At 51.7% G+C, this 20,758-nt stretch overlaps 1 protein-coding gene across 12 annotated transcripts in view; it reads right to left on the reverse strand.

Moving 5' to 3' along the window:
- Nucleotides 1-20,758, reverse strand: part of Rbfox3 (RNA binding fox-1 homolog 3) — a 436,622-nt gene that overhangs the window by 182,992 nt on the left and 232,872 nt on the right. For all 12 annotated transcript variants that reach the window (XM_031355193.1, XM_031355192.1, XM_031355195.1 and 9 more), the window contains one exon: nucleotides 8,899-9,003. Coding sequence is in view for 7 of the 12 variants with exons in the window: in XM_031355184.1 (XP_031211044.1) it covers nucleotides 8,899-9,003 (105 nt within the window). In the remaining 5 variants the exon portion in view is untranslated. The remainder of the gene's footprint in view (nucleotides 1-8,898; nucleotides 9,004-20,758) is intronic.

Raw genomic sequence — 20,758 nt, forward strand, 5'->3', positions numbered from 1 at the left:
TCCCTCCACTTCTCCCTCTCTCCCTCTCTCCCTCCACCTCTCCCTCTCTCCCTCCACCTCTCCCTCTCTCCCTCCACCTCTCTCTCCCTCTCTTTCCCTCTTTCTTTTTGCTCTCCTCCCTTTTCCTCCCCAGCAGCCTTTTTGTTTTTCTTCTTTTCTTGGCCAGCGTCTTACTCTGTTTGTCTGTCTGTCTCCTTAGGGTTCCCAGAGCTACTGCCTCCCTCCCCAGAGCAGAGGCCCCTCTTCCCCAAGCAGCTAGGAGTAGAGGGGTGGCGTTGCAGGAAATTCCAAAGGGGGTGATCTGTGTGTGGGGCTCTTTCCTTGGTAAGGTGAGCCTCCAGAGCCATCTTTACAGCATCCCCGGGACCCTTCCTTATCACCCCAGCAATCCCAGGGCCCTGAAGCCAACCCAGGAGTAGTCACGGAGCAGGACAGCTGCAGGACAGGATAGAAATTATCCACTGTGGGGATATGAAGCCAGGTCTGCGTCTCTTTTCATTTACAGTTAAGCAAACAGCCTATAGAACATTGGGGGTTGCCTAGGAGTCAGGCCACTGCAGGAGCAGACAGGAGCAGATTGGGTAACTCCAGCCTCTGGAGTAGGAAATGAAGCCTCTGCCTGGAGAAGGGGGGCCGGGGGACATCTGTGCTCGGCTGTGCTTGCTCATGAGGCTTTGGGGAGAGGTTGTTATCAGGTAGTTACATAGCAAGTTAGGGTCTGGCAGCCTGACACACCAACACACACACACACACACACACACACACACACACACACACACACACTGGAAAGTGAACAGAAGCTCACCCTATGCAATTCCAGGAACAATGAGAATGACTTTGGAAGCAAAGGTCCCTATGGGCCTCGGCCACTGCCTTGATAGGACACCATCAAGCAATACCCTGCAGGGAGGAGCCAGCTCTGCATAAAGGGGCAGCATACTGAGGACCAGCTGTAAGCAAAGATGGGCTTGAGTTGCCTCTCCTAACTGCTCTTTCAATGGAAGAGAGTTCAGGAATGCTGCATTTGCTAGTGTGTCCCTAGGCAGAGGAGCAGGAGGTGGAATTTGGGGGACTGGTCCCTGGGGTAATGACTTGTGGCTTGAATATCTGAGGGTGGGACCCTTTGTGCTGACAAGGGTTTGCAGGTAGGACACAGAGCAGGCAGAACTCAGTGGTCAATGCCAGTTTTCCCTTGGTACTGAGATAGCTCAGCTGTCACTCGGTTGCTATGTCAATCCTCCCCAGAATGAGGTACATTCGTGGAACAGACCCACACTACCATCCAGTTGAAGAATCCACCTCAGACCTAAGCCATCAGAAGTTGCCAGCTCAGAGCCTAAGGTGCTCGCTCATTGCTGGTTCCTCTGTTCCTGGATGCTCACAAATCAATCACTTTGTGTGCTCAGCATTCAGCGTCAGCCATCTCTTCATCCCACTGCCCATACTCGAGTACCCAGGGGTGGGAGGGTGAGTGGTTTTCCTCAAAGTGGGAGAAGCTGGAGGCTCATGGTATGCACATTCACCAAACTTACAGAAGTAAGCACACTGTCCCCACATTGGTGGCCATATCTAAGGGACACGATCTGTGCCCAAGATCCAGGCTGACGAGGGGCTCCAGGTGAGGGAGAGGCAGACATCTTAACCTGAGACCTTTTTCTGGAAGCAGGTACTGTCCATCTCTAGGCCTCAGAGGCTGCAGAACCCAGGAGCACAGGCTGACGTGAGAGAGGAACCCAGACATAAAAAGCCACATGTAGTTCAGGGGACCATTCTACAAGGTAGACCTCCAAGGATGCTCGGCACTGAGTGCACAGGCTCTGACAGAACTGCCACAGCTGTGGGCCAGTCCTAACGCCAGCACTTCACAGGAGGACTCTATTTGGAGAAAAGGGTCTTTAAATAGGTGACCGAGTTAAAATGAGGTCAGATGCAGTGGGCTTGACCCAGTGCCAAGAGAAGCTATGACAGCTTGGACACACACTGACACCAGCCGCACGAGCACACAAGCAAAGGACTAAGGAGAGAGACTCCCGCTCACTCCCAATATCTGCTCAGCAGCCACTTCAAGGCTGCACACAGATTTTTATTTATCCAGCCTCAGAGGGAGCCAACCCTGCTGACACCTCCATCTTGGGCTTCTAGCCTGCAAAATGGAGAAAAATAAATGTCTGCTGTTTGAGCCACCCAGGTGGAGAACTCTGTTAAGGCAGCGTAAGATATGGATGCAGTCCCCAATAGGCTCGGTGCTGCTCTGGGGGCGGGGAGGGGAGGGGAGCTCTGAGACCCAGCAGAGCTGGGAACAATGAGAAAGGAAACCTCTGTCCAAGGAGAAGACATAAGTCACTCTGCTGATCCACAGGCCGGATTTCTAACAAACGTGGCTTTCCTTTCTTCATAACAACGAGATAAATGCAGACATCCTGGAGGAAAGAGAGTCTCTGCTCCTATGACAGTCTGAAGACAGGGAGAGAAGTGCATCCACAGAACCAACCCTGGAGGGAGCAGACAGCAACCGGGCTCTGCCTGATGAGGGGATGGTGTCTCCCTCAAAGACCACAGGGATGATTGTGCTATGGTCAGCTCTCTAGGTGTCTTTCTGGTCACCAGGCCACCATTACTAGGCTCTGGGGAAAGATGACAGTTACCAGTATGTCCTGACAGGAGGATGTTCAGAGATGCCATAGGCCCATCACGAGGCACCCACAGACCAGTCGATGAGGACAGGCTTGATGCAAGGGGTACAGAGCAGCAATGTGCCTCCCCAGAGAACAAGTTTCCAGATAGCTGATTTCAGCAAGTCCAGGTGGATGAATAAAACAAGATTTATGCCTGATAGCCTTTCTCTTCACGGTTGGGGGTGGGGCAGTTCACATTTATCAGCAGGAGAAGGGATGAATCAGGAGTGTCCAACCTGTGGTCCACAGACTGTGACAGTATACATATGTTTGCTTTGTGTGGCACTTTGGTGTGATGTCAGTTATAAACTTCATACCAAAGAATCTCTAGCTGGGGATGTGGAGCCCTTGCCACACAAGTGTGAGGATTGGAGTTCAGATCTTCAGAACCCACCTAAGCACTGGGTAGATGTGGTGGTCGAGGTGTAGTTTAATTGCTAGAAGAACAGAATTAGGGTTAGACCCCTGGAGCAAGCTGGCTAGTTAAATTAGCCGTGTGGGTGAGTTCGCGGATCAAAGAAAGACTCTGCCTAAAAGAATGAGGAGTGATGAAGTGTTGGACCTCCACACACATAATACACACAATACACACAATACACATAATACACAAAATACACATAATACACACAATACACACAATACACATAATACACACAATACATACAATCATATAATACACACAATATACATTGCACTTGCACTCACATGTTCATGCTATTCACACACATGCTAAAAGATCTCAATGTTTTAAGTAAATTTATGATGCTGTATTGGGCTGCATTGATTGGCTGCTGGGCTTCAGGCTGGACACCACTATTAAGGTGGAATATTATCTACCACTGAAAGGGAGAAATCTGACATATGCTGCTCACACCATCTGATCTGCTTCCAGAAGATTCTAGAGAGGCAGAACATAGATGACTGCCAAGGATGGGATGAGGGGAAGACAGGGATTGGTATTTAATGGGGAAAGTTTCACTTCTGTGGAACACGAAGGTTCTGGAGGTGAACCATGGAGGTTGCCACGTGACCGTGGAGGTGACCACACGACAGTGGAAGTTTGTTAATGCTGAAAACAGCAACTGCCCAGGCTGCTGGGTGGAGTTGATCACAGGTAAAAACAATAATTAAAAAGCCCGTGTATCCACCGGGTTGCCCTGGACTCGGTAACTAACTTCAGCCTTAGAAATGTGCCAATGTTCGGTGTTACACACGAGAAACCAAGGCCAGGTGACCAAATAAGATGCTGGGTCAGCATCAAGTCGGGTTTGCCTTGGTGGTCTCTGCAACCCTCAGATGCTGGTGTGTGAAAGTAGAAAGAAAGACCTCCCACTGAATTCTGGGCTTCCTGTGCCACAGAGGTCACTCTCTGGCTTGCAAAGTACACAGTGACAAGGGGAAAAGGCTGGTGACAGTGGGGGCCACTTTTAAAACAAGGTTGCACTAAAGATCAATTTGCATTACACCGGGACTGGAGGCTCCCCTGGAGTAAATGTGTCAGTTGTAGTGACCCGAACTGAGTGGGAGGTTCACGTCTATGCTGCAGGAATTTCAATTCAGCAAATTATGCGTAAGACACATATACCCACAACTGAATGTAAACACAGCAGAAACCTGGCTGCCACCGTCTGCAGAGGATGTGGCTCCACAGACATGCACTGCGACTTCACGTGGGGAGCATCCTCTAGAGGCAGGGGTTTCTGTCCCCTCCCCACTCCCATCCCCGTTTCTACACTGGGGGCTTTCAGCAGGACTTGGGGATAGATGTTGTTACTGAGAGCTGATGATGTCACTCATCACTCTCTGGATGGTAACACAGTTAGTTACATCCCACCAAATGCAAAGCTCACAGACACTAAGATAGACTCTTGGGATTGGGTGTTTCAGTCAATGGTCTCTTCTGAGGGTTTCCTGTCTTTCTCATTAGATAATAAGTCACATGGGCCAGGGCCACTGACCTGCCCAGAAACCTCATCAACATCTATTTCCCTTTATCTCTGAAAAGGAAATGACTGCTCATTCCCTGGGAATAGTTGCCAGAAGCAGACTTCCCGATACAAAGATGTGATTAAGGAAGAATTCAATTAACATCCCCTTCAGCTGACTATGGGGACATGTTGCTAAACATTGTGTTTGGGCACCCGTGTGAATATATGTCTGGCTATGTCTGCATGCATGTAGTTGTATGTACCTGTGTGTAAAGGCCTACGTGTATGCACATGTGTATCTGAGAGTGTATGTAGGTACACATGGAGGCAAGCGAGTGAATGTATACCTATGTGTGAACCGTGCTTGCACGTGTGTGCATGCGTTAGCATGTATGTATGTTAGTGTGTATGAACATACCTCACGCAGCATCTTGGGAACCTTGTGAGCTTTAGTACCAGGAGTCTGCTCTTCAAATAATTAGAATTTTATATATCCACAGACTGCTTTTAATTGTGAACAGCCATCTCCTAGTTCCTGTTTGAAAATAAAAGCACCATCTAATCTTTTAAAATGTGACACAGAGCTTGCCAGTGGTGACACACACCTTTAATCCCAGCACTTTGGGGGGCAGAGGCAGGCAGATCTCTGAATTAGAGGCCACCTTGGTCTATAGAGCAAGTTTCAGGATACTCAGAGAAACCCTGTCTGGAAAAAAAAACAAAACAAAATATGGCATAGAATTTGGACAAGGTCAGTGTCTGACACCTGCCTGTGTACTTTAAAACAGGCGTGGAAGGATTGACTACAAGATAGCACTTCTGGGCAACAAAATAACAGAAGGGACCACCAAGGAGCTGTCAAGCAAAGACAAGATAGAGGGCGGGAATATGCTGTTAGGAGATGTCTCAAGAGCTCGGAAGGTGAGAAAGTGAGGGCGGGAATATGCCGTTAGGAGATGTCTCAAGAGCTCGGAAGGAGAGAAAGTGCCTGGGCAGGACAGGGGGTGACAGCCTGCTACACTTGTCTACATTTTCTAAGAAGAACCTCAGTTATTTTTTTCCTTGTGTTGTAGTGAAAACATGCAAAGAGTTAACTCTCATTTAAAGAGATGATAATCCTCAGGACTGAAGATGTGGTTCGGCAGTAGAGCATGACTGCCCTTGTAGTAGTCGCAACTTTGATTCTCATCATCCATGTAGGCTCATGACTGCCAATAACTCCAGCTCCAGGGGATCTGACACTGTGGGCATCTGCACTCATGTGCAGACACCTAACTACACACACACACACACACACACACACACACACACACACACACTTAAGAAATGAGAAAAAAAGACAATAATTAGAATAAAAAGAGATAGTAATCATGTCAGAGGTCTCCAGATTTCCAGACTCGGGGAGGGCTGGTTTAAGGTCATCGTAAGGAGAGAAGGAGGGATATGCACCGAAGGCCTGACTCTTGGTTACACTCTATGGTTCCTGGGGTGCTGATGATACTCGGTGACAACCAGGAGTTGCCTACGGTGGGAACTATGATCTGGAACAAAATCCTGCCTGCTCTCTTACTCACATCTACATAAGAGTTAAACTCTTTGCCACGCCTGTGGTTGGGTCACAGAGTCACTCCGTGGCACTATCCAGAGCCCTTAGTCTCAGGGGACAGGGGACAGCCCGGCACAGTTCTGCTCTCAGACACTGTTTGGGAAAGGCAGTGGCTCTGCCAGGGCAGGAAGCAGCACTCCAGCTGCTTCTCATCAACCAGCTGTCAGCCCTTCCTACTGTGGATCTGATGGTTCAGACACATGAGGCAGGAACTTGTATAGGGCTCTTGTCAGTCAGTGTATGCTGGGGTGGGGGAAGCTAGACCAGTCCAGACCCTGCCATTCCAGCCATCATGAGTAGTGGAACCCAGGGACCAGTCTGAGCCTATATTGATTTATTGTTCTTTTTGTTCTCTTGTCACCCACCGAACTCCACAGAACAGAGACAGATTAGGAAACAGGGAGGCTATCTCGATGGAATGAGGTCCTCAGTGCTGCTTGGTTTGGGTTTCAGCAAGCTGAGCTCTGCAGCTGCTCTTTAGGGAATGGCTGGGGTCAATCCTCCTAAGAGGTGTGATCCAGATAGACCCCAGCTAAGGTGGGCGTGGTGGCCAGGCAGCATGATTCTTAACACAGGAAGAGGTGTTCAAAATGCCTCCCTGGACCTCGTCCTCCTCTCTCTGGCATTGCTTCCTTCTCAGTTTGTATGGGCCAGGCAAGGCCCAGGGCAGACCGCAAAGCTCTGAACTAAACAAACTCTTCAAAGGGCAGGGAACCTCCAGTGAGTCATATTTCAGACTTTAAGTCTACCGAGTGGGTCTTAAAAGGCCCTTGCATTTGCTCAGCTTGCATTCCCACTGCCTGGGGCAAACAGCCTCGCTCCAAGGAGGCAAGACGAATAAGCAGAGACTGCATAGGCAGTCCCAGTTAAGCATCCAGTGCGTATCTGCTGCAGAAGCAGGCCTCCAGCCCCAAGCAGAGGCTGCGTAGATCAGCAACTGGAAGACACCTGGATCTTACCATCAAGAATTACCCTCCAAAAGCTCAGCCAGGGCCCCGTTTCTTCAAAGTGACCATATCCACAGCCTGACTTCATTTCCAAGAGCAAAATCTAGGAAGGCTCTGAGTGACACAGCTTCATGCTCTGCCTGGCACTCTGAAATGGTAGCTTCAGGAGAGAGACTCTGGGACTAGGTAGCCCAGGTGTGAGCTCTGCTCTGTCAGTCATGAGCTGGGCTACCATGACCTTGCTGACCACAGGGAGAGCATCTATGCACAAAACATCATGAGCATCAGCTTGCAAGACACAGATGCGTGACATCCCCTTGACTGGAGCATAGGCGTGAAGAGATGAGACCTCGCTGGGGCAGCCTGTACTCTGTGCACAGCACCTTGGACTGACACCTCTCTGGGGTAGCCTGTGCTCTGTGCCCAACAACTTTGACAGGAACACATTCCCAGATCATGATGCTCAGCTGGTTACGAGAATTATTGCAAACAGCGCAGCCTTAGACATACCTGAATTCAGAGTATATTTGCCTGGCCCTTGCTCAGCTCCTGGCCCTCTGCTCCCTCCTCACTATTATTCCTGACCATCAACTCAATCCAAATTACCCTGACCATAGGAGTGGATAGGACCAGAGCGAACCTGGCTGGGGCCACCCTAAGCAACTTCCTCCATCCCGATGAGGAGACGCCACACTCATGAACTCGAGAGATGGAAAGAGTACATGGGAAAGGTTCCCAAGGAAAGATTCTCCTCCTCACAACATGGTCCCACATGAGCCAGCCTCCCCTTGGCACATCTTTGACTCTGAGCTCCATGGAAACCTGGCACATATTTGCCACCATGGGTCCCAAGAGCTACTCACCGGGGCTGGGGTATCAGGCTGGAGAAGGAGGAATGGCTTGGTTTCCCAGGCACCCTCAACTTCCTGGGGCCACCATCAGCCACACCTCTTTGACAGCCTGGGAGAGTCTGTCCCTGGCCCTCTACAGGAGCTTCGCTTTGTATTTATTAACCCGCTTTCTCTCCTGGCAATCAGAGCATTGAGGAAACCTCGGCCAGGGCTATTCATAGGCCAAGGGCATCCCTGGGGAAAAGAATGAGTTCATAGCCACAGCCAGGTGCCAAGTGTAAGCAGGGTTCCCAGCTGGCCCAAGCTACACTGGGGAGTGAGGCTGGGAACTCCCAGGCTGGGCTGCATCCATCCTGTCTCCTGCTGTCCCGCCTGGACACTTGGGCAAGCTTCCTTCTACCTGCGCCTGAGACCTGGGCCCTGCGAGGAGCAGAACTGTGGTCACATAGTGTGATTCCACCCTAGGTCAGACCTGGAGGGAGCTGGGGAGGAAGAGGACGGGGAGGGTTTGGCACAGTGACACGGAATATAAATGAGTCTTGTAAACAGAGTTTAATAAAAAGGCAGTGAGGGAATTTATGAGCAACCCAAGGATAATTAAAATTATTTATCTACTTACCTCCCTTGCTGGCTGATCAGTCTATTAATTATCTATTATGCACATGCTGATTTGCATTTTAGTGAGGGGAGGGGTAAACGCAGGTGAACAACACGGGGGAGGGGTGGTTTGGATCCATGTGGTGGGGACAGTAGGGACACCGCTTTGGGCAGAGCGTGGCTCCCCTCTGTTGACCCCTATTCTCATATTACTTGTTCTCCCTCCCCGCCCACATGGGCCACCTTGGGCCACCGAGAACCAGATGTGGTAAAGTAGTAGAAAGCGGCACATACCTGTTTGTAGAACTGGCCACTCCTTGGACAGGTTCCCGCCAAGGAGGCCTGTGGGCCAGCTCTGGGGAGGCCGGCAGAATTCCCCTTGGTTCTTCTGATGTCACACTGCAATTGAAAAGAAAAACAAGAGAATGGTATAATTTCTGATCTCCTCTGATACCTGGGAGACATAAGATGCTTATAGTCCTGTGTTCTTGATTTAAAATACCACAGTGCACTGGGAACTGTGTCTTCTGAATGCCGTGAATGAGGAAATTGTGTGTGTGTGTGTGTGTGTGTGTGTGTGTAACCAGGTGCTTGCTGGTCAGCCATGCCTCTGGAAGTCGAAGGTGACACCTCCAAGGTGAGAAGATGTCTTGGATGGGGGGGTGCCAGTGGGTCACAACGGGATAGGACTAGACTGACTGACAAAGGAGGACTATCAATGGATGGCCTCTCTGACCTGTCTCCCACGAGGGATCCGTTTTCCTTCCCAGCCAGCACAGCTCTCCTGAGGCCATTCCCTCAGCATCCTTCCCACTAAGCACTGGGCCCAACCTCAGTGGTAACATCACACCCCAAGAGACTAACAGGCCTTCAGCGATGCCTTGGAGCCCAGCCAGCATGCCCTTCCATCTAAACCAGCCAGAATCCCCTCCAACTAGTCACAGACATCCCTCAGACTGAGCCATCTCTCACAACTTATAATGTGGTGCTTCTTGCAATGGCTCTCAGCCAGACGTCAGAGCGTAAGGCGAAGTCCAGAGGCCCTGGGATCATGTCTCTCTACTGGACTGTGTCTACAATGGGTAGATTCAGGCCTTCTCTGGTCTGTACTTGGCAAGTTCCCACCAAAGCCGCATGAAGAATTCCCAATGTCCAACTTGAGAGCATTCGGGGAGGGGCCTCACAGACGGTTCACTGCGAGGGTGGCCCCTTTGTGTGGGGTTCGCTGCGAGGGTGGCCCCTTTGTGTGGGGTTAGGACCCTTTAAGCAACCTCCCCTCTCCTGCATGTTACAAGCAGCTTGATGCAAGGTCTGCCCATAACCTTGAACTTGGATTTCCAGTCTCTGTAATCCCAAGAAGCAAATGTTGACATCAATGTGACCGTGGCACCTCACTAGAGCAGTCCAGATCCGACATTCTTAAAGAAGCCGCTTGCGGGTTAGACGCTTGAAAGTGGAAAGGGCTTTTGCATAACAAACAGCCTCATCCAAATTGTGGACTCTTCCTTGCCCCGCCTCTTGAGCATTTCTTACCCTACCTGCACCACCTCACCTGGCCTGACAGGACAACCTGACCTCAGGGCCTTTGCACATACTGCCCCGCCTCTCGAGGCTCTTTCCTGAGACCTCCAAAGGCTTGGCAGTGTCTCCATCCTCATTCAGGTGTCCGCTCAGAGAGTCCTCTGAAGTCTGCCTCTGGCTTGTCTCCCCTGTCATCTCATGGCCCATGTCGTTAGGTTAGCATCACCCATGGAACCTGAAGCTGACAGCTTCCTAACAACGCACCAGGTGACCCCAAGTGTTCAGAGCCTAGAATAACACCCACATGCAGCAGCACTCAACACATGGTGAATGCATACATGTGTTCTCACGTATGCTCAAGAACGAACAGCATGGTTGTCCTCAGATTCTGAATGTCGACCTTTGACCTCCACACACATGATGATGCGTGTGCATATGTGCCCCCTCCAAGGTACCATGTACACATGCAAAAAGAGGGGTGAGTCTCTTGGCATCTTTGTAGTGCCTTCAAGGCTTCCAATTGAGTCCCTCTCCCGGAGGATCCAGGTTCTTCAGAGTCTCCACGCCCCTCCTTCATGACTCCCAACTTCCAACCTTCTCCACCTTTCTGTCTGTGCAAGCCTCCATACCCTGGCGCCTGCAGCCTGCACAGACCCCTAGTCATGTTCCTGGAGCAGGCTATTCCCAGACCTGCTGCCCTTTCCCCATCTGGGTCCTGTATTCCTGCTCCTCTTCTTCTCCAGCATTCCCATATTCCTGAGAGAATCTCCCCAGTGGCTGCCCTTTCCCGCCTGTTGAGGGCCACACAGCAATGCCACTGTGGCCCTCAATAGGTTCTGAACTAAGAACCTCCCTTCACCCCACCCCCACATTCCTCACAGCATCTGCCCATGTCTGAAGCTCTCTGTGGAGGAATTGTGCTCTGTCATCCTAGACAGAGTGACGAGCCACCCTCATGCGGCCTCGGCTTCCACAACCTCATGAAAGTTAACCGTCCCTATTTATAAATCACAGTGGGGCGGCGCGCTTTTATAGTCACTCACTGCCTGGCTCATCTGGTCAGACCCAGGGGCTATGGAACATTTGACGGTCAGCTTTTGCATCCACCTGGCAGAGTCTCCGCCATGCACCCCAACATAATCTAGGTTTTCCTTGATTGATTTGGCATCTATGACCGGTTTCCGTCATGGGAGATGAGTCTCAGGTCTACATCCTGAGGCAGCCAGGCATTTGAGGGTGAAGAGGGAAGTGGGTTTGACTTGAGGCTGGGCTGGCAGCTCCCACTGAGCCAGACTGCCTTTCTGAACCTTTTCCTGAGAGCTATCAGATCAGTCACCGGTCTATCTGCCCATCTGGCTGGCCAGTGGCTCCCGTTGCTTCTATTCACTGTCGAAGCCTCTTCCAGAATGGACTCAGGGATACAGCCTCAAGTCTGGAACCGGCTAGCCATCCTGACTTTCTGGCAGCGGGCAAGGCTACAGTAAGGACGCTCGGCCTGAACTGTCTGACTCCCAAACCCATCCCCTCTGCACTGGGCTCCCTGTGCTGTCACCAGCCCTGCTCTGGCCCTGGCCCTTGTCCCATTGCTTCTCAATTAACAATGCTAATCGTTGCAAAGCAGAGACACCCGGTCTGGTACTGGGGCTGATTGGGTTCAGGATCCGTTCTCAGGGCTGTGGGTACCAAGGTGAGGCAGAGCCTCTGGGAATTAGGCATTCTGGGGAAGACCCAAGAGCCAAAGAAGAGGGCGGGGCTACAAAGGAGTCAGGAGAGTGCAAGAGGGTCTACTGGACAGAATGAGCATAGTGTGCGGCCTGTTCATAGCAGGTGCAGGAGGAGGGGAGGCATGGTCCAGCTGCGCAAGGAAAAGCCAGAGTCTCTCTCCATGAGTGTCTAAGTCAGGATGCCAGGACAGAACAGAACACTGTCACAAGGTTCATGCAGATAGCACAGCTCGCTCTCAGGTGACAGGCGCCTTCCTTGGATGGGGGCACAGGGAGATGGCAGGCTATCTTTAACCCACCTTTTCTACAAAGCAGAGGCACTCAGGGCTCAGGCTGGGAAAGCTTTGGCTCCTGTATGTAGGAAGGAGACAAACCCCAGAGGTATCTTACACTTGTGTACTTGAAATTTTATTGGCCCAATAAACTGCCCCTGCACCCTGGAGGCCTCCCCGGGCAGAGTGTAGGTGAAGACAGGGGGAAGGGGCTGACTGCCCTGTAGCCTCCACGGTGTGACTTGATGACAGTCATCACAGTGGTCCCAGGGGGCAATTTCAGCAGAGAACACTGGGGGGTACACCCCAAAACACACAACCTGTACTTGGATGACTTCGTCACCTTACTCTTGCTGGCACTGGCCAGTTTGCTACAGCTAACTCCCATGAACCTAAAACTTCTAAAACTCATAGGGTTCTCACGTGACCACACTGGCTGTCACAGGGTAGGACAGCAGGGTGAGACTGGTGCTGTCCCCAAGGGCCTGCTTAGCATAGTGCCGGGCCAGGTGTGTCCAGGAATAGAATCTTCCCAGGCACGGGCCCTGCCACAGAGCCTTAGAGTTTAGTGTGTGGGAATCCATGTAGCAAGCTTCACTCAGTTATATATTACCCAGCAGCCTACCCTGGATCCTCACCCCAAAGACTCCTGGCAGGCCCTGGCAGCCATCCTAGGCTACAGCCAGTGCTGTCTTGTCTGGATGTAGGAGACTGGATAGAGATCCTCTACAGTTCTCAGAGGGTCCGGGGACAGCCTTGAGGACGAGAAGAGGAGGTGGGAGGCAGGCGGGCGTCCTGTCTCTTCCTGCTAGGAAGGCAGGATAAGGACACTGAATGCTAAGCACCATGAGCCACAGGAGGCCAGGTCTGCAGTCTACATCACTTATCCAGAGCTCTGGCTTCTTCAGGGATGTGGGCGGGGGTGGGAACAGTGTCTAGGCCTCCTAGCAAGGTTGCTTGTAGCAGGGCAGTAGCGCTTCTGAAACCTGGAGAGCAAAGCTTGCTGTCAACTTCCTGAGCCCACCATACCACACACGCCTTGGCAGTAAACCCTGCCCATCCTCTCACACACTGGAGCAGTCACGTGCAAAGCTGGGTACCCTTAATTCTTGGTGTGGGATTGACTCCAGGTCCTTCGGGGCTATCAGAATCTGACGACGCGCGAGACCCTAAGCTATAGCAGTATAATGTTCACACAAAACCTACCCACACTCTCATATGTGTGCCTGTGTTCATCTTCATTACATCTTATTTCTTGTGTGTGGTTGTGGGTATGGACATGGGTGTGCCATAGCACGTATATGGAGGTCAGGGGACAGCTTGCAGGGGTCAGTTCCCTCCTTCCAAAACATGGGGCCTGGGAAGCAGACTCAGGTTTCTGGCCGGGCTTCCGGCAAGTCCCTTGCTCACCGAATCATCTGCCCCCTCCTTCCATATAATTCATCTATTTACCTAAATTAAGGGTTCATTTATGTTTTTATTTATTCATTTGGTGTGTGAGGGGGTTTGGATGTGTGCAGAATACGTGGATTCACTTTCCTGAGAGTGCACAGTAGGGCCAGAGGTGGCCCCGAGTGCCTCTGTCTATTGCTCTCTCGTACTGAACCTGGAGCGTCCCTGTATTTGGATAAACTGAATGAAGAGTGAATTCCTGGAATTTTCTTGTCTGCTTCTTCTAGCACTGGGATTGCAGGCATGCACCCCTATCACCAGCTTTTTATGTGGGTGCTGGGAGTCTGAACCTGGGCCCTCATGCTGCATAGCCACTACCTTCTCCACTGGAATCTCCCTAGCTCCCAGAAGACAGACTGTGAACCCTCACCAGGCTCCTATTGGATGGATGCGAACCCTCACCAGGCTCCTCATGGACGGATGTGAACTCTCACCAGGCTCCTATTGAATGGATGCGAACCCTCACCAGGCTCCTATTGGATAGATGCGAACCCTCACCAGGCTCTTATTGGACGGATGCGAACCCTCACCAGGCTCCTATTGGACAGATGCGAACCCTCACCAGGCTCCTTATGGACGGATGCGAACCCTCACCAGGCTCCTTATGGACGGATGCGAACCCTCACCAGGCTCCTTATGGACGGATGCAATGCCCATAATGCTCTATATTGTTTATAGAACAGGCCTGTGCACACTTGGGTAGACTTGTCCTGACTATTGCAATCTGTGGTGTCCAGGGAGCCAAGCACCTCACCCAGCCAATCTTTAAAAGAGTCACAGGCAACAAGAACCAAACAGCTTGCCAGTGAAAGAGTGGGTGGAGGATGACTGCAGGCTTCTAAGGTGGTCTGCTGAGCTGCAGGCCTAAGACACATCTGCCTGGCCAGGCACAGCTCAAAGCATCACACCCAACGCAAGGAGCAAGTTATAGACAGGCATCGCGAGATTGGCCTTGAAAGGAACATAACCATGTCCTCTATCATTCATGTAAGGAAAGCATAGTCTCTCCATGTCTGTCTCTGTCTCTGTCTCTGTCTCTGTCTCTCTCTTTCTGGCTGTCAGTCCGGTGGTTCAGCACCTCAAGGGGGGCTGTGACCGTGCGATCTGGGGAGGAATCAGATACCTTCTGCCTAAGAAGGCCTCTGCCTGTTCCAAAAGGTAGTCTCTAGACCAAGACCGTTCTGGCATCCAGGAGCCTCTCTGCCATCTTCCATGTAGGAGACCCAGGCTTCAGTCCTCTGGGCTCCCCCACCCCACTTTACCCAGGACACTAGAGAGTGCTGGGGTGGAGTCTCCGTTGCTTCTCCTTGTCAAGCAGAGGCCTTCAAGTTCATGAGAACTCCAGCACTCTTGCAAAGTGACTCTTTCTCCACCCTGGGAGAATGGGGCACATGGGTGTGGGCATGAGCATCCTGAGGTCCTCTGCTGAGGGACTGTCTGTCACAGGAGGCTCCCTGAAGGGCCCTGGATCTCCCATCCTCCCTGCAGAACTCACACAATCAAGTCTAGAGCAACAAGCAGCTGCTGGAAACTGGCTCAGTAGTGCCCCCTCAGCCAGCAGCCCCAAATCTGCTGGGTCTTTTATGGCTAGGTTCAGCATGGGCCACAACCTGATAAGTGTGTGGCCAGCTCTTGCTCTGATCTCACGCAGCTACACTTCCAGTCTTACAAACTCACAAAAAAACCCCGTGATCAAATTCCAGGTCATTACTCAAGGAAAGGGACCCCTCTGTGGTCGACAGCGGCAGTTTCATACCAATTAAAATCAGCCCCGCGTTTCTGCAGGCCGCCGCTGTGCCGCCACCCTGGAGGTCTCCCAGGGCCCATGCTTGCAATGAGCAAGACGCAGGAAATGTTAATGGAGATGCTTAAATGGCACGCCAAGGGGATTCTGGTAAATAAGGCCACTCTACGAAGCTGGGGGAGACGTCTCTCGAGCTTACCCTGGAGGGAACTTCAATAAACACGAGATTGGATTGGAAACAATTCACGCCGCAAGGGGTGGGTCTACCGGCAGAGCAGGGAGGGGTCTTCGGAGGAGAAAAGCTATTTCATTTCCTATTAGTTCCTCTTTGCAAGTGTCTTTGCCCCCTGCTGCTGGCTCCTGAACCTGCCAGGGCCTGACAGCACCCACTGAGCAGGCAGGGAGGACCAGGGTGTAATTTGCCAAGTAAAAATGGGAGGGAGTGGGAAGGGACAGGATAGATAAAGGGAGGGGTGCTCGAGGGACAGCAGTGGCAGAAAGGCTGGGAAAGAGCTGTAGTGGATCCTGGGGGCAGAGCAGGAGAAGAACTTCTCTGAGGATGTGTGGAAGCAGTGACACTCTGTAGGATGCTGTTTAGGGAAGATCAAATGTTTGTGTGTTTCAAATGCTTTTATGGCATTCATCTAGTGGGGTCACATACACATGTGATGGAGGTCAGAGGGACAACTTGCAGGAGTCAATTCTCTCCTTTCAACAGGCAGGTCCCGGGAATTGAACTCAGGGCATCAGACTTGGTGGCACATGCCTTTACCTGTCTGGCCCACTTATTTGTTTCTTTTTGTTTGTTTATAGACGTGGCTTGCCGTGTGGCCCAAGAGTCCTGCTTCCTCTTCCTAGGGGCTGGTATCCCAGGTGTGTGTCATCACACCTGGCTTAGGGGAAGATCAAATGCCACCCATAAGTGTCTTAGGGCCAAGGCTGGTGCAGCTGCAAGTTCTCACGTAGTGCCAAGTACAGATTCTCCAGAGAAACAACATTTCTTCAAGGTTCAAATAGTCTCAAAACAATTTCTCAACCCCTACTGATTGACCCAAACCTAGCAAAGGCTTTGCTGAAACATTTCACTCAAAGCCAGACCTAAGGCTTTACTATACATATCACAATATCACTGAGCCTCCTCACACCATCCTCACAGCCATGAGGTCACCACTCAGACGAGAAGACCGCAAACCACCGCTATTCAAGGCCACACAGTTCGTGTGCAGCCCACCTTAAACTGCAGACCCAGCTCATTCACACTGCAAAGTCTGTACACTTCCCCAACCAGATTCAGTGAATCAAAATTTGATGCGTTTTGCAAACAGACAGGCCTGTAAGGAAGCCACAATCAACTCAGTGCTCTGTTTGGTGCACTTGGCTCAGCCCTTTGAACTTTGGAGCAAAGATGCAGCTGCATCAGGCGAAGGCTCCCTCATTCGGCTTGCAGGAATGGCTTGCCAGGATGAACACGCTGGGCTCCATGATTGTGCCAAGTCCTGGTGGTGCTGCTACCACAGCACTGAGAGACACTCAGAGTACCCCTAAAACTTCAGCTCCCCATAATTAAGTAGCTGCTCTCGGGGAACCAGTAGATGCAGAAGGTGCTTGCCGCACGGTTAGAACTACGCTCTTTGATGAAGCCAAGCAAGTCTCCTTACACCTGGGACCAGCTTCTCGGCAGTAAGGAGCTTATAAATGGCCTGCAGGCAGACCCTGCTCCGGCTGTGCGCACACAAGCAGGTCACATGTCAGCCCCCTCACCTTTTCCACCATTAGCTCTGTGAAGATTTTTCTGGGAATACAAGTTAAGCTTAACACTTTGCCTTTTTCTAGAAATGTCTCTTTTCTTTAAACCCCTCTTTCTAAAGCAATTGTCACAGGGATTGGGACAAAGTCTTTGGCAGGTCGTTAGCCCGCCCGTTTCTAGAGTTGCCTGCCTGCTGCTGGTAAGTTTATGAGCTCTCCTCACTCCATCTCTGCGCTGTCAGCTGGAGCCCTTTTGGCGACTAAGCCCGATTCCTGCCCCGAGTGAAATAAACGCTTTCCAAGCACGACCGATCCTGAGGCCCCAGGTGCTATTTGCTTAACCAGCGGCCAAGAAGGATCTTGGGACATGGTGGTGAGAAGCAGGCCAGCGTGGATCATCAAAACTCCAACACAGAGGAAGGAGGCTGCTAATCAACTGTTAAAATCCAGGACACGGAACTGCTGAGGGCGTGAGCCAGGGAGCCCCACTAAACAAAAACAGCAAACACTCCATTCTGGGTTCATAATCAGGGCCTCCGCACTCGGCCTCCGCTCTCCACGAGAGCTGAGACATGGCATGCACCCCGATGTGGGATGTTTTTGTTGTTTGTCTAATGAGGTTTCATTGGGAGGTTTCATGTGAGGAGTCGCGCTTTGGAACCTGGCCCTGTGAGGAGGGAAGGGTGGGAGTGAGAGCGAGAGAGGGAAGCCACCCACTGGATTTTGGCTCTTCCAGGGAGAATGCAGATTTAATTACAGGCAGGTTGTTGATTTCCAGGTGACCTACTTCCCACATGGCTTCCCCTGCTTTTCTTCCCTAACACAAAAGTTTTGACATATATGAGCCAGAAAGGAGGAAAAGTCGCACAATGTCACCAAAACAAAAAGGGGCTCAGGCTCTATGGTCCTTGGCAAGGAGGAGCAGAAGGCTGAGGTGCTGGGTGTATAAAGAGGCAGAGGGGGCAGGAGAAGAAGAACATGGGAAGCCAGTGGCTGAGATGAGACCCTGCTCGGCGAGATCCTCTTGGTTGGCCTAGGTGGGGATGGCCCAGGACACACACGTGCATGGTTACACAGGCATATACATATATAGACATACATGGATATGCATACCCCCAAATGCACTCATGAATGCACACACATGCATAATATACATTCACATGTGTGCAATACATGATACACATATGTACGTGAACATGTATACACGCATAGAGTCACATGCCTGAAGACCTAGTCAGAGGGCCACCAGGTAGGCTGGGGTGGCTGGTGATGTCCAGCCAGACCATCTGAGGAGCTAATGGCTCCTGAGATGAGAAGCAATGGGCTTTTCAGAATGCCGTGGTGGACTAGCTTCTGATCACTCGTTATGGGGTGGAGTTGATTTCGAAGGAACTATAGGACTCTGAGGACAGGAAAGGCCCAGTCAGCCCTGGGCACTCGAGGCCAGAGGCTGGGGTTTAATGGGACCTCAGCTCTCCGCTCTCAGGACAGAGGGAAGGCACCGCATCTGTGCTTTCTCCTGCCCTCTGGCTTCCTCCCATCAGGAGAGTCTGATACTTTTAACACCGCCCAGCAGCTCCCCACGTTCTCCTTCCCCTGGCAGACCTTCTCCGTGTTTGAAGACTCTCACTGCCAGGAAAAGTCCTTCCTTGTACCTCGCCACAGTCCTCATCCATGTAGACAGTTCCCACATTCTGCCTACGGGCCGAGGATCAGCTGCTTGCCAACCTCGGCAGGGTGGCCAGGAGAGCCCTGGTCTATCATAGCGTGGCCTGTGGCCTGTGGCTGCGACCTTTGCTGCCTGCTATCCCTCCAAGTGCACATGCCCCTCAAAACCTCAGAGCAGAAGAAACCTACCGCACACAACAAAGCTCCACTCAGGAAGCCAGCCAAGGGCTCTCTACTGCACCCTGTCTCGCCATGTCTTCCACCTTCCTAGGAGCCACCAACTCCACACAAGAGACTGAAGCGCATACTGCTAGGAGCCACATAGGACACTGTGGCAACTGTGCCACAATTGTGGGAATATCATCCATCCGTAGGTGTTCAAGGGTCTCAGGAGAGCAGACCCTGGGCCAGCACCTACCACCAAACACTGCCTAAGAACTTGATGCGTAGCCTCTGAGAGCTGGAAACACAGCCAGCTACAAGCTCTATTGTGCTCCAAGACATGGTGGAGCCTGCAGGCATGGATGCCTTGGAGCTGTAAGCCCAAGGAATCATTTATGTTATAAGTTGTCTTGGTCATAGTGTTTTATTACAGCCACAGAAAAGTACATAAGACACAAGGTGAGGCAGGCTCAGGGCAGCCACTTAAAAGCTGAAGATCTGACTGGCACGCGACATCCTTCAGTGAGAAGGGCTCTCAGAGGTAAAATGAGTAAGACATAAGGCATGATATCAACCACCAAGACATGGGGAAGGGGCTGAGGATCAAATGGTTTCCCTGGCTCTGGGCTGGGCACTTCTGTGTGTCCACACATGGATGTTCAGCAGGGAGAAAAGCATGGACTCCCCACAGGGTCTATGCTGCGCTGTGAGCCAGTCACCAGCATTGCTCCCTGCAGAGTCCTTTGTTGGAAGCCATCTTGGTCCAGTGCTGACCATGTGCACAGGCCAGAGGCATGTATGGGATTGGCAAATCAGTGCTCACCAGCTGGCCATCAAGGACTATAGAAAAGTACATATTGGTCTCAGGTGGAGGAAGGGAGGTTCAGCACAGGTTAGATGGAATTCCTACTATGTCCTCTCAAGCTTCCACACAGCCTCCAGTTGCTGTCAGCCTCACCCTCTGTGGGGCTGTCACGGAGGTCACTACTCCCATTGTCACTGTTATGGGTGACAATGCTATTGAAGAACACAATGGATTCACAGTAGACTTGCTTCCGCCCTCTGTACATCAAGAGGCACTATGACCATCAGTGGACCAGTGGACCTAAAGGGTTCACTTCCTGAGGCTGCAGATGCTGTGTGGAGAGCCCAGGTTTATTATAGGCTGGTGTTCCAGGAAGGACATGTGAACCAGCCACTGAGACTCAACGCTGTGGTGGACTGGCTTCTGAAGTCCACATTCCCAGACCAGAATGCAGACAGATCCGGCACAGTGCATGTGCGGCGGTGAGCGACAGAGCTTGCTGACCCTGGCCCATGCCTTGTCCCTGGCGGTGGAGGCTCCAGACCACTTTCATGTTCAGGGCTGCCTGGATTGTGGAGGAAGTGGCAGCCCTGCTCCAGAACGGGTGCCTCCTACCACTCATCTAAAAGACCTTCTGTCTACAATGGGTAGTGCGCAGAGTGGCATACGGGTGCAAGCTTGCAGCCTAAGTTCGTCACCAGCACACGCGCCAACACGTGGGGCAATCTGAGATCTGCTGAATTTATACACTGTTGGGGCTCAATTCTAGGAGGGGGCTGAATCATCGTAGGGCCTCTGTCACTTTGGGATGCAGCCTGTGTAAAGGTGTGTGGGGGGGTGGAGGACATTCACCCATTCCCTCAAGCTCCTCTCTGGGAACTTGGCTCTGGCTGAGAGCTAGCCAGAGCCACATGGCAGGCAAGTCTACATTCCGTATCTTCTCTAAGTCAGGAGGAATTGCTACCTTCCCTTTCTCCTGGGGAGAGTTGTGGGAGGAGGAGGGGGAAGGGGGAATAGGAGGAGGGGGAAGGGGAGGAAGAAGGAGAGGGGAAGGAGGGGG

This window comes from Mastomys coucha, unplaced genomic scaffold (genome assembly GCF_008632895.1).
Source record: "Mastomys coucha isolate ucsf_1 unplaced genomic scaffold, UCSF_Mcou_1 pScaffold5, whole genome shotgun sequence".
NCBI lineage: Eukaryota > Metazoa > Chordata > Mammalia > Rodentia > Muridae > Mastomys > Mastomys coucha.